At 50.3% G+C, this 14,072-nt stretch overlaps 1 protein-coding gene across 1 annotated transcript; it reads right to left on the bottom strand.

The window, feature by feature from the left end:
* Window positions 1-13,149: 13,149 nt before the first annotated feature.
* RPRML (reprimo like) lies at window positions 13,150-13,485 on the bottom strand. Its single transcript, XM_009648160.2, has one exon. The coding sequence runs from the start codon at window positions 13,483-13,485 to the stop codon at window positions 13,150-13,152; it is 336 nt and encodes a 111-aa protein (XP_009646455.1).
* Between the last annotated feature and the right edge of the window lie 587 nt (window positions 13,486-14,072).

Raw genomic sequence — 14,072 nt, forward strand, 5'->3', positions numbered from 1 at the left:
AGGTACAGCCCAAGTGACAGCAGTCTGCAGTCGCCGGCTTCTCTGCGCTCCCCTTCTCTTGTGAAGTGTGCTTCTCTCCCTGCTGAATTTCCACTGTACATCAGGGACCTAGGGCTCCATCTCTCACTAGCCCAGCCCTCCTTGAACACTGCCATGATGTCTGTGCCTCTGGGAGGCGAGTGGTCCCTTGCCCAAAGATACCGAGTGACATGCACAAAGTCAGAGGAGAGGCAGTGGCAGATCAAGGAATTTCAGAAACTGGCTTTTATCAAAGCTTTGGCTTGCCCAGGGTCCTCTGCATGCTGTTAGCATTGGGTCTGTAAGAAGAGGAGCCAGTTTTGGACACTAACTGGCAGAAGGAGCCACTGGCCTAGTTTTCCTGGCCTATCTGGCTCTTCAGGGCAAATGAAAACAGCCTGGGCCAGCAGTCATTGCAGGCAGGTCATGGGGGGCTGTTCAGTGGCTCTGCAAAAGCAAACACTTCACCTCAAGCACCGGCCCACTTCCAAGCCCCATCTTTGGCACAAATTCCTGTAGGAGAAGGCCTCGATGTAGGTCACAAAGCATGAGAGAGACGGGGGAGAAACGTGTGTAAGGTGGCCAGCACCTCGCTCCAACCTTCTGCTGTCTCCTCAGCGCCGGCGCCAGCCGCGTGCTGGCAGCACACACCATCTCCAAACACCGCCTCCAGCGCAGGAGACAGCAGAGGAGGAAACATGGAGGTGACATAAAAAACAGCATTTGCTTTCTTGGCCATCTGTCACAGTGTCGCAGTCGCCTTCCCAAACATATCCCAGCTCAGCGCTGGCTGGGAAAAACAGGGAGTTATTTTGGTTCTTCAGCATCCAGCAGGAGCGGGACGATAGATCTCACGTAGTGAGCAGGCAGGCAGTGTTCGGCATCAGGACTTGCTGGCTTCGTTGCTGGGGTAAGACACAGCACCCTGTGCACCCCAAGCCACCCGTGGGGTTCAGTCACTGCAGCAGTGTCCACCAGCGCCTCTGCTGCTCCATGTGAAGTCTCTCCAGCTGCAGGGCTCCTCCCTCCGCCTTGTTGACCTCCACGATGGAGAGTTGATTCGTCCAAAGATTTGGTCACTATCTTGAGGCTGTGGTCAGGGAGATGCAGGCCACTGCCAGATGGAGGATCCCATGCTCCCACTTGTCTTCCCTGTGACAGCACTGGCAGCAAACGGATCCTCTCTGTGAGTCAGGTCAGGCAGCTGATCCAGAGAACTAAGGACAAAAAGCTCCAATATTCTGCCAGATCAGCTCCCTGATCTGCCTTACTGATGGGCACAGAAGGGATGGGAGGAGGGACCCCCCTTCTCTGGTGGCTGCCTGCACCTGCGCTGGTGTGCGATCATGGAGTTGTGATTTCAGCTGGTGTAAGCGTGCAGGCAGTGCGGGACCTGATTTAGCTAAGCAGAGCTTTGCAGAAGGAACCGTGCATACTCAGAGCCTGTTCTCAGCAGCTCAGCGGGTTCCTGGCTGCGTGCAGACAACGCAGCGAGGTGCTCGGGGCCACTTCCAGCCCCAGCACTGCACAGCAGGCTCCCTGTGTTCAGCTTGAATGCAGCAGCCATGCCACAGCTCGCTGGCCTTCAGGAGATGCTTTCCTCAAGCCCTGCTCTGGGCACACTTCCCCCACCATCTTCTCATTTTCCTGGTCACGAGACAGTCCCCAGAGCAGACACAGCGAAGGCTGGCAGAGTTTAGACACATTTCATAAGGAGCATTAATAGCGCAGAACTGGAGGCTGTTCTGTTGGAGGGCTTCAGCTCCTTCCGTATTCATTTCTCAGGCAATTCATTATCCCGCTGAAATTATTCCTTGATTAAAAAGACAGGTAATTCTTTTACATTGAGTTGGGATTTCAGGAGGAAATAATTTGCAGGAGATGCACAGAAAGCAAACCATGGCAAGAATGGCTTAGAATTGGGTGCCCTAAGATATTTTTAAGTGGAAGCAGTTCCTTGGAGTAGCCAGGATTCACAGGGAGATTGTCCCAGCTGGGCAAAGGGAGCAAATTTGAAGGAAAATGGGGAAATAAATAGGGAAGGGACAAGAAGTGGAGGTTAGACATTTTGACACATAGGCAAAGTGACAAGGGCCAATTTTGTAATAAAGAGCTATTTTCTTGTCACATTGCAATAAACAGGGACTAAAAGAAGGGCAAAAAAGCCTGAGAAATGGAAATGGCGTGTGGCAGCTGGACTAAGGCAAGGCAAGCCAAGTTTTATCACGAGATTTTAATGTTTTGTCTCTTTCTGTTTATTTCCCAAGCTCCAAAATTACCCATCAGCGGGAAACCAATGCCATATACTCCCACCATCTCTGCATTCTGATCCAAATTCAGAGGAGGAGTAAAACTTCCCGGCTCCACTGCAGTGAACTGATCTACACTGAAGACTTCACGTTGCATAAGGGAGCAACAGGTCCCATGCAGGTTGCTTCGGGCAAGGCATTTATTACTGTTGCAGATGGCAGATGGTGGCATGCTGCCTGTGTTTCCCAAAAATGCCTCATTGCACCCAGAAAAGAAAAGCAAGGGAGAAGCTACCAGAAAACACGGGGCTTCTGCACAAGGAGTGTTTGGTGGCTTGAATGAAGGAGACCGGGATGTGTAATACATTTGCAGACACCCGACACTGGGAGGAGAAGGGTGAGCAATGCAAGACAAGATGGGAGTTTGAAAGGAGGCCGGTAAAACAGAGATGGCGCTGCAATCACCCCTGTGATGGCATTCACTGGGAGCAACTGCAGAGTTCTGCAGATCTGCATTGATCATCAGCCACACAAACTGTGGGTGGGGGACAGTGAGCCAGGCAGCAGCTATACAGGAATGGTCCTGGGGTTTTAGTGGATCCAAAGCTGAGGAAGAACTCTTCTAAAAGCTGTTTGTTGGGGAGCTTGAGAAACACCTTTGACAATGTGATAGCCTTTCCCTCCTCTTTCCGGTAGCAGGACACCGTTGCTGTTCGTTGTGCCAGCAGTGTTGCATGGTGAACCAGAAAATGAACTGACCAACATGGAAAGCTATGTTTAGTGTTCATTTACTACGGGTTTTTTTCCGGTTCCCTGCTCTGGTTCACAACGTGACTCCCCTACGTGTGAAGTGGGGAGGCATGAAGAGACAGCAAGGATGCAAAGAGCTGGGGATGCTCTAAGCTGTAGCTGCCAAAAGCTTTAACGTGTGAAAGCACAGTCCTAAATGATCCCCTCCTCCAGAAATGGTCATAACTGTGAGGCTCAGCTGGGCATTTCCACCGTAACAAAGAGGAGAGTGCTGATGCTGAGCTTTGGTGTTGCTGTTCTTCGATTTCTTCATCCCCCAACTCCCTGAACATGAGGAGGGAGCTATAAAAAGGGACTTGGGGCCAGTGCATCCAAACGGCCAGCTGTGTTTCTTTGTGTTTTGTTGCCAGGTGTTGTTCCCTCTTGTCTGTTAAAGGGTAACCTGGTATATACCTTGCAGAGAATAATGGAGCTATTAGTCATCCTAAAGCCCTGAAGTAAGACACCTGCAGGCAGCACGCCTGAGCCATTTAAAGTAACTGTGCATGTGGCAAATTCCAAAGCAGCCAAGGTTCTTCCTAATTTCTCTCCCCCGTCAGCCTTTGCTGCTCCACCTAGAGCCGAGGAGAAGGAGCTGGGTTTGTTGTGTGGCTCATCCAGCAGCGCTGGAGACTTCATCTTTAGTGTGAAGTGCTTTGAAATCAGCACCTCAAACACAAGAGGATGGGAGTGGGCAGAGCCATTCATACCAACCTGAAATGTGGTCAGTGCAGAGGAGTACTTTGGAATTGCTTTGCAGCCCAAGGGAAAAATGAGGTATCGGGTCTTGACTTGAAACTGCAGCAGCATCCCAAGCACCCAGCCACCGCAGAGCTGCCTTCTTTCTTTTTTCTTCCCATTCATTTGGGAAGCACATAAAGCTGGAAATGCTTTTAACCCCAAACCACAAGAACTACCCCTCATGATACAGCCCAAGCAGATGGAAGTGAAAAAAAGGAGCAAACGACAGGAATGGTGTAAATATGATTAGTGCCTCCCTTCCGCACCCCCTGCCCACCCCAGTGATTATTACATTTCTGTACAAGAAGATGACGAACAGTCAGTGCTGAGTGGAATGCATGCGTAATTTTTCATCCCCCCATGCTTTATTTCCCCAGGCACTTTATAAACTCCGTAATGAAATGCAGCCACCTGGCACACAGCACGCTGCCTAGCAGTGGGAGAGAAGGGAAACTTGAGCCAAGGATGCAGAATAAGTCCAGCATTTTTCTAGGTATGATCCTTCGAGCACTGCAATGAAAGGAACGTGATGTTTGTTCCTACCTGTGCAACCTCTCTGAACCATCCCTGGCCACTGGAAAATCTGTACCAAAACCCCAAATCAAATACCAAGTCTTTGCTCCATGAAACAGGAATGTGGAGTCTCACATGGAACTTGCTAGAAAAATGCTGTGCACCTGGGCAAAGCAACCTGTTTCCTGAAGCTGCTCAGCCAGAATGATTGCTTCTCTTTGCCTTGTCACATGCATGGTGGAGATGTTCCATCCAGGTAGAAGGGAGCTCCATTACAGCCACAGGCTACTAAATCTATGGTTTCCTACCAGAAAGCATTGCCAAGGCAGATCTAGAAGTGCGCTGCCAACTCCAACTTGTATCCTAGAGGTTTCCATCAGCCCAGGGCAGCCCTGATCATGAAACAGAGCTCCTGGAAGCCCACCAGCTAAGCCAGACTGGGCAGCAGAGACAGGAGGAGGAGCAACCAGCACAGCTGATTCAGCACTGACCATATCCAGCCAGTCTTCGAGGCCAGCCAGCTGCTTGAGTGCTGTAATCATGATGAAAGCAAATGGAGATTAAAGCTATTGTCCTTCCCAGCTGTAATCCTCTGGCATGCTGCAAATGGCCCAGGGTAGGTCCCACCACGCTAGGGTGGCTGGCATGCTCCTGCCTGGGTGAGTGAGGTTTAGTGGCCCAGCTGCCCCTTGGTTTGTGAAGTATGGGATGAAGAACAACGAGCCTTGCTCTGTGCACGGGTCACTAAACCACCCTCACTGCAGCCTGGGGGGCTCAGGGGTTTTAGCATCTCTCTGGATATGAGGAACTGGGTCCTGCAGAGTATTGCAGGTTGGTGGGCAGTAGTGTTCAGTATCCAGGCTGGTCCTTGTGCTGTGGTGTAGTAGCTGGCATAGCACACACCAAGCTGGATGGCTGTCTGTACTGGGAATTCATTGCAACCAATTAGTCCGATTTTCAATTATCTGAGAGAACGAACTTAGCTAATTAAAGCCTAATTACATTTTGCCTGCTTCTTCAGCTGTCTTGTCCTATTAAACCTGCATTTTGGGACACAGTGAGGCAAGGGGGGAGTACTCACAGCTGCACGGAAACCTGTAAGATGCGAACACTTGTGGGGCCTGCCAGAAAGGATGGCTCTGGATTTAACCCCACATGCATGAAAGCTTGAGCCATGCCAGGGCAGAGAGCCAGCATCGGGCACCAGCCAGGCAGCTGGCATGGACAGGGAACAGTGCCCTGAGCTTGCTTTCATGCACCCCTCCTGTTCCTGGAAGGTGCAGTGTTCTGCGCAAGCACCTGCATCCATCCTCAAACCCATGCTTGTACACCAGCCTCAAACAATACCAGCAGACACCCCAAGGTAACAAAATCGACTCTTTAATGAAGAAGCAGAGTGGTGTAGCTCTGCAGTTCCAGCCCCTTTTCAGAAAGGTCACTCTAGTTGCCTGCTGCCACAGGGTAGATGCTTCTCCTTCTTTTTATTGATTACTGCCTTGATCATCTCCACTTCCAGGGTCACATCCACAGTTAGAATGAGGTGGTAACTCATGTCCTCACAGTATCGGAGCCTTTCAGAAGAACTGGAGCATCACAGGAAGGATGGATCTTGTCTCCTTTCCCCCTAGAGTCACTCAGAGCAAAACCAAAAGTGGTGGTGGTCACCAAAGGCACAGATCAGCAAAGCACCCCTGGTGCTGCGTAAATCATAAACAGCCAGGGACCCCACATGGAAAGAAAGGGCAGATCTGACAAGGGATTCTGGTGCTGTGTCCTCTGATCTCACAGCTCCTTGCTAGGAGAGCAAATCCACATGCAGAGGTGGTATCTTTGAAGTTTTCACTGGGGCAGGAGAACGCTATTCATCCAAGAAGCGATGTTCAGACAGGTCTCATTAACTCAAAAAGAGGAAACTCGTTTGATTTAATAGCTGCTCCCTGACTGCACCCCAACGGAGAGCATATTGTCATGGCCAAGACTCGTGATCCTGGCCAGCTGAATACCACAGGGTGACAAAGAGTGCCAAAACCACTGCCTTCACCTTGAAGTCACCTGTGACCTGCAGCCAAGATTGCCGCGCAGACCCATCTCTCAGCTTCTTGCACCTCTGTGCTAAAATCTTTGTCATTAGCAAGACATTTTTGCTTTGTTGTTGATTAGCCTGCCTTAAATTAATGATGTGAAAACGTCATCCACACTAATGAGCTTCTGGGAAGGATGGGAGCTGCAAAAGCATCTCTGAAACTAGACTTCTGTTATACTTACAACCTGAAATACATGTGGATGAGCAGTGTTTTTCAGATCAGAGACAGTCACGTTAGATACATGATCATGCCTTTGAGCGTTGCCAGTACCCCCGCCACTTTCCAGCATGTTGACAGTGCTGTCTTCGGGGATGTGCCAAACTACACTGATTGTTGGCAACATTCTGATTTTCTCTTAACTGAATTTTCCATAACTGTGTGCTCATGGAACAAACAAGTCCAAGAAATCGCCTGCCTCTAAAATCAGAGGAGCACAAACTCGACCAGACTGCTGGGGAATTGCTTGGCTAAGTCATCTTAATGGGGGAACTAGTGTGAACCCAAGGATGTATCCAACACCATGGAACAGTCAAGGCTGTTGAGGATGTTTTGTGCTTCCCTGTGTTCACAGTTTTTCCAAAGACATATTCTCTGGGATTAAAACCAGGGGTTTCCAAACCCTCATTCATGCTTGAGAAAACCAAGTTGGATTGAGAAAGCCAAACAACTGCTTTAAAGACATCAACACTCGCATGTAAATCCATCAAATCTAATGAGATTCTCACCCTGCGCAGACAGCACAGTCCAAAGCAATGTCCTTGAATGCTCTGTGGTCTTCTAACTCTGTCATTTTGCCACTGCCTGGGGACTGTTCGGGTCAGGTTGTTGGCACAGATCTGAACCATTCTCACAAGCTGACAGTATCATCAGTCATGTTCCAGTGCCCAGGAATGTTCCTGGTGCTGTTTATTTTCCTAGTACAGATGGAGCTGTAAGACCCATGGTTTATACCGAGGACTCTAAACGCTCACATAATCCCATCACAGCTCTGATTTGGCAAAGAGCAAGAGGAACAACCCGCATTTATTTGGAAGCGGGGAGCTTCCTGTGCCCCGGGTTTTGTGGTGAGTGCCAAGTGCTCTGCACACCTCAGCAGGGAGCAAGCCCTGTGCCAGGCTTTCAGCTCCAGGTAGGCTCAAGCATGGGGCCAGGGTAGGACAGGGGATCTGAGGAGTTGCAGGCCAAAATACCATCAGCAGCCACAGCAGCAAAGCAGCTCGGAAGACACAGAAACTGGGAAACATTTCCCTTTCAAAGAGAGAAACTGGTAGGTAAAGTCTCCAAAGCTGTGAGGCAACACTGGCTCTTGAATTCTGTCATCGTTTGGCCTCAGTTCTCCTTTGAGTACCTGATTCTCACGGCATCAACTCATCCCTTTGTGGCAGAGCTAAGGGACTACGGAGGCTCTATCAGGAGGCTAATGGCTATCACGCAGCCGATACAAGAGAACCATGCTGAGCTGCAGCGGGGATTTACAGAGCAGTGTTCCTGAGTAACCGCACTGCATATTTCAATCCATCTCTCTGCTAAGTGAACCCCTACATGCCCTGCCTCAGCCTCCTTAATAGAAAACGGGCTCACAAAGCTGCTGATGTAACCCACACTAAATTAAAAGTCAAAATGTGGATCAGCTGGACAAACCTGACAGACTTGCTGGAGGGGATGGCGTGGGAGGGGAGATGGAAGTGGCTTTTTGTCCGGTTTTGTCCATTGGGATGGCTGGAGGGGGACACAGGAGATTTCCATTCTTGCTTGATGAGTGCCCCTTTGGGGAGCACAGCAACCTGGAGACCTTGCCAGAGCTCAGGAAACCTGTGTTTTCTTCTTAAGCCTGGCATGTGGCTTTAGGAAAAGTAGTCTGTGACCTCCTTTCCAGCCCGAAACTGCCTGCCTCATCTTGGAGACCAGCTTTGGGACCTTCATCCCTTCAGATGCAGGTAACCATAGGCAGGCTGCCAGCTGGGATCACAGCATCTTTCTGTGGGCTTGGCTGGGTTGAGGGCTTGTCCGTGACTGTTCTCTTGTGCATATACACTCAGAGAGATGCGTGTGTCCTTCCCGTTAGCCAGCTGGGGACATGCCTGAAGCCAGGCCAGAAGCCTGGCAGGGAAACCAGGTGGTGGTGGAGCATCCCAGATCCACCCATGAGCGGGGTCCAGCCCCTCACCCCCATCAGCACTTAGTTCCAGACCTGTGGAGATCCACTCCAGCCATTCCCCAGGCTTTTCAGGGAAATGTGTGTCTGGAACAACCTGGTTCCCTCCACCTACCTACAGAACAAGCCCAGAACTGCCAGACGAGAGACAGGAAACTGCTGCTTATCTAATTTGATTTTATTTTACTTCTTTTTTATTTTTTGGGCTCTCAAAAACGTGTTCAGTCTGGATTGAGGTTACAACCTGGGTAATGCCTCCCTGCCTAAAAAAAAAAGCTGTTACCATAACAACCTGACTCTGCACTTCATTACCATGGCAATTCTCAGGAATTATTAAATACTGTGTATGTTTGGTGCACGCGCTCCAGTACATCTGGTGCCAGGCTCAGGTTGGGATCCTCCCTACCCCCTAATCTGCTTGTCTGTCTCATCGTGTTTAACTCTTTCATTGTCCTCAGCCAAGGCAGGGAAGAAGGAGGTGGGTATCATTTTGGGACTTGGGTTTTTCCCCACCGCAGTCAGGACTGTATGACCAGGGTTGCTGGGTTTTCCAAGGTGGGTCAAGCCACCTCTTTATTTCTCTGATTGTAAAATCAGTGATTACAGAGGTAGAGGGTTTCTCTTTGCAGGCAGGCTGCTCAGTGGGGGGAAATGCTCTCACACTTGCCTTTCTTTGCTGTTTCCCTGCGCCCTATCTAGAAATAAGAAATTCTAGCTGGAAAAGAGTCGCAGCAAGTGGTGACCAGCCCAGAGACAGAGAGCTGTTCCTGAGGGAGGATTGTGAAGGTCCAGTGCAGGTTGCTCTTGGGGGGGGGGGGGGGCAAGGGGGGGGGGTGTCAAGAAGCAGTTCCCCATTAGCAGGATAACTTGATTGGCCATGTACTGCCTAAACTCATGATTGTTTTCAGAGGAGGGATGCACACTGCATGGACCAGTGACTCAGACCAGCGTGGCCAGTCCCACAGGATTGCATTGGTATCTTGTATTCCACTGCTAGGAGATGGTTTTAAATGAGACTCAATGGCCGGTCCTCACTCTGCCACTGATCCACCTAAGCATCTCCCTTCTCTCCCTGTCTCTCTGCTGTGCTTTATAGCCAGCAGTGTCTCTTAGCCATAGTTGTACAGCTCCTGGCACCCCAGTGACATTCTGTAAGCTAACATGCTACAAGCAACAATTAAAAAGATTAAATCAGAATAACATTAAACCAACCTCGTTCAAAAAAAAATGCTTAAATTTTCTTGGGAGCCCGTACCCTCTTGTGAGCTTAAGCTAAACGAGTAGGCGTGAGATGAAATAACGTAGCTATTTGTGGGGAAAGGCAGCAGAAAGAGCTATTATGGTCTACTTCCCTTACGCAAGCCCTGGAGTAACCACCTCACCCTCTGGCTGCAGGACTCGTGCCTCTGGGGCAGGGCAGCTGGGTTTTGAGGGTCTGAGATAGCAGCTCTTCCCCCGAGACCTGGGGAGCATCGTGGTGCCCTCAGCATCCTCCTTTCCACCAGGCATGACCTGCATGGATATCTGCTCCCTGCAAACAGGATGGGGAAGGAATCAGGGGAGTGAAAACAGGAACAATGACTTCACCTCAAGAGGGTCATTAGACCCCAAATATCTAACCCAAGGGGTTCCCTCACCATGCCAGCCCTCCCTTGCCTTCCTTCTGGTCTCCCCTTGCCATCTCAGAGCTGACATCAATCCTCCAGAGATCTTCTTTTCCCCAAACAACTCCTCCTCTCAGTGGAGTAATCAGCCTTTTATCAGGAATCTAACAGGATGGGGACTTGTGTGCAAGTGTCCTAAACCCACTGCAAGCAAGACAGAAGCCCGGTGACCCCCTGGGGACACATGCCATGTAGTATGGCAAATGTAGATGGTGCCCACCAGCTGCTTCACCATGCAGACCCTCTTCTGTTGGTCCACACCACCTGGTAATGTAGACATAGCCCTTATGGTTCAGGAAGGAGACACAGCCTGAGTAGAGGATGAATAAGCCAATATAAAGTTGGGCTCTTGCCCCAAGGGGTCATGTGGAAAGTATTCCCTCTCCTAACTGACTCTTGAACAAGCTCCATCTGTCTCAGAAGGTGCCCAGCTCTGCTTTATATTGCTCCTCCACCTCATGTGTACATGACCCTACTGCGGTTGACTTTTCTCCTTTCCTCTGGAAGACTCCGCGGCACAAAAGGGATGGAGACCCCCACGCCTCACTCCTGGATGTGGCCTCTAAGGACAAGTTGGTGGCTATGTGGGATTGCAAAGCCATAGAATCATAGAATCGTTTAGGTTGGAAAAGACCTTTAAGATCACCAAGTCCAACCATGTTCCCCCACTGGGCAGCAGGACCCCTCAACACACACCAGCTCTCACAGTCCCTGGGAGACCAAGGCAGGTAGGGGCAGCTGAGATAATTTGATCAGCATCTTCACTCAGGGCATTGCTGTTAAGGTGATTTTGATACTTTCTGTGGATTAGCAACTTCTCCTGTGCCTTGCTTGCATTGCTAACACTGGAAAGTTTCTTCCGTCATCTCTGAATTCTCCCTTGTGCCGGGGCCACGGCTGGTGGATGGATTGTCAAGAGAGACCAAACGCCAGCTTACAGCAGAAGCTGGATGGGAGTTTAGTGAGTTGACCTGGAGATGCAGTTACACATGTAGGCTATGCCTGCAGCTACACTCCTAAGTGTTTGCAGAGCTGGGTCATTGTACGCACTGGGGTTATTTGCATCTCACCCTGATGTCAGGACCAGGCTGTGCTCCCCCAGTGGGAGGGTTTTGCACTCACATGCAAAGAGATCAATGGCTGTAACACCCCCTTCAGCAGCAGGGGCCAAAATCCCCTTCCGTGCTGCTGTGTGAAGCCACTTTTCTGTCTGCTGGCAGGGCAGCAAACCCTCCGTGCTGAGAAGGCTGCTCAGGTATGCAGACCTACAAGCTGCTCATAAAAATCAGAGCCCTGCCTCTTCAGTCATGTCACTGGCACCAATGGGGCATTTCAGAGCTTTGAATCCCAAATTCTGGTCCTGCTGCCACATTGTCTTTGCGCTCTTAAGGCATTACAGATAACAGGTTATTGGGAGCAACCAGTGCCAGCGCTGCACTGGTCCTGCTCTGCGTGGGGTTTAGCCCACCAGTACCCTGTGGGAACGTTGTGGAAGGTGCTCAGCAAATATTGATCAATTACCAAACGTACTCTAATCTTGTTCCTCCTTCTGGGGAAGGCAGAGAGCTGTTCTTCTGGATTTACATCCAAGGAGACCAGATCATCAGCTCCTCCAGTATCCAGGACTGCTTTTCCACTACAGAAGTGGACCCAGCAGGAATATTGTTGGCGCAACAAAACTCAAATTATTTCCATCTCACACCCACAGACAGAGCTGCAATTCCATCACAGAACAAAGGTCAGGAGTCCTCCTCCTCACACACAATTTAGTTTTGACAGCTCATCAGGATCAGAGGAGCTGGAGATTTTAACTCGGAGGCTGAAATCTTGCTTTGCAAGAGGCGCTCGGTGCATCTTATGAATGTCTGCCTCAGTACTGTGCAGGTATTTAACACAAGCCTGAAATACGTAGTTCCTGACGAATTTATTTGCTAGTGCTGACTGATACTTGCCTGTGAAAAATGTACGGTCACTTCTGCTTTAAAGAAATATCTCTAACTAGAGTTCAGTTGGAAAGTGGGGTGATTATATCTGGAACTAGGATTGAAATACCTGAACTCCGCACACACAGAGAAAGAAAAAGACGACAACACAAAATTCTTTTGAAACAGGTTCTTTTTTTTTCCTGAATGTTCACCAGTTTTCAAAAACTACAAAAACCTCAAGGACTATAACAATATAGCACTTGGAAAAAAGGCTGTTGTGTACAAAAACAAGCATGCTTTTGTTTGGGGGTCAGAGCCGGGTTTTGTATTTATCCGGATTCTTTTCTTCCTTCAGCGTAGTGTGAAAGAAGAAAGTACCAGTTTATTTAACAGGATAGCTCAGAGAAATAAGGAAGAACATGCTTTCCCCTTTACAAAACTCTACCAGAAGACGCGTGCTTGAGGTCCGGAACACAAGCAGACGAACACATTTTGTAGCATGCAGACTTTGTTGTACGACCCACACAGCACTTCCCTTCCCCTGCCCCATGGCCAAAGAAGTGGTCCTTGCCATGCAGTTTGCTTTCCCTTTAGTCTGGGGCTTTTTTTGTTTTCTTTTTGTAGTCAGTTATTTGTCTTTTTTTTTTTTGCCTTTTTTTTTTTTTTTTTAGCCCTAAATCCCAGGTAGCAGTATCCAAGGTAACAGCAGAAAAGAGTCCAGATCTGCACATTATCACTGTTTCTGCAAGTTTCATGCAAAACTTAAGCCATTTCTGCATGCAACACGATGCTGGTCATTTATTGTGCTTCATACAGCTCTGGGGAGATTTCCCCATTCACCATGACAGAGTTTGTTGACTGGGAAGCACAGGTTTGCTTTCCCATGAACACAGAGATATTAAAAGACCCCTCCCCACCTTTCCACTCCCCCCCAGCTGCCCCAAACACATGGGAATCTGCATCTCAGCACCAGGTCCAGACAGTTCACTTGCCTACAAAAGCCCGGTGGCTTCAGTAAAGTCCCATGATTGCAGCTCCCACATCCTTGGACGGGCTTCGGTCCTTCACCAGAAAGTTAATCATGCTCTCCGACTTGATGAGCAAGTTGCAGCCCAAAAAGAAGATGCCGAACATCACAGTCAAGGAGAGGACGCAGAGGACGGCGATCTGCACCACCCGGGTGATGTAAAGGCTCCTCTCGTCAGGTGCCAGGACCGAGGAGCTGCCGTCAGTCGCCAGCACCGAGCTGGTCCCATTGCAGCAGGCCATGAGCATCCCCAAGCCCTGGGTCCTGTTGGGGTAAGCTCCCTGCTCTAGGAGAGTCTGGTTGAAAAAGGAGCCATTCATGGTCTATGCGTGATCCCAAATCTCCGGGGAAAGGCAAGAGGAAAGCTCGCTGTCCCCCTGCCCACCCCTCACATGCCAGGGCTCGGCGCTGCGGGCCGGCGGGCTCCGAGCCACCTCCTGCCTTTCTTCTCCCAACACCTCAGATGGAGGGGAAACTTCCTCGAGGCTGCGAGCGGGTGGGAAGCCAATTTGTGCCGCCGAAGAATAGCTCGTTCCCGGACCCCTCCTGGCACAGGCAGCATTAGCACAACCCCCCAAAGAAACAAAAAGAGAGAGAGGGAAAAGGCAAAGGGGACACGGGGGAGAGGAAGGCAGCCGAAGATGCCTCCATGCCTCCTGCCCTCGCCACTGCCCCGAAGCTGCCGCCCCGGAGCGCAGGGCAGGGCACAGCCCAATCCCCGGGGCTCTCCCGCAGGAGGCAGAGCCGATTCCTGCCGGCTGGGAGCTCCACAAATGCAAGTTCCAAGCTGAAGTCTTCACCGTGTTCAAAGAAAAAACAGCAACTCCACCCCCTTCCAGCCTCCCCCCCAGGACCGCCTTCCTCCCCCTCCACGCTCACCCAGGCTGCCCACACCTTCCCCACGCGT

Source organism: Egretta garzetta, unplaced genomic scaffold, assembly GCF_000687185.1.
Source record: "Egretta garzetta isolate BGI_Z169 unplaced genomic scaffold, ASM68718v1 scaffold100, whole genome shotgun sequence".
In the NCBI taxonomy this organism is placed as follows: Eukaryota; Metazoa; Chordata; class Aves; order Pelecaniformes; family Ardeidae; genus Egretta; species Egretta garzetta.

Coding starts and splice junctions, on each gene's coding strand:
- RPRML (XM_009648160.2), bottom strand. CDS start 13,485: ATGAATGGCTCCTTTTTCAACCAGACTCTCCTAGAGCAGGGAGCTTAC.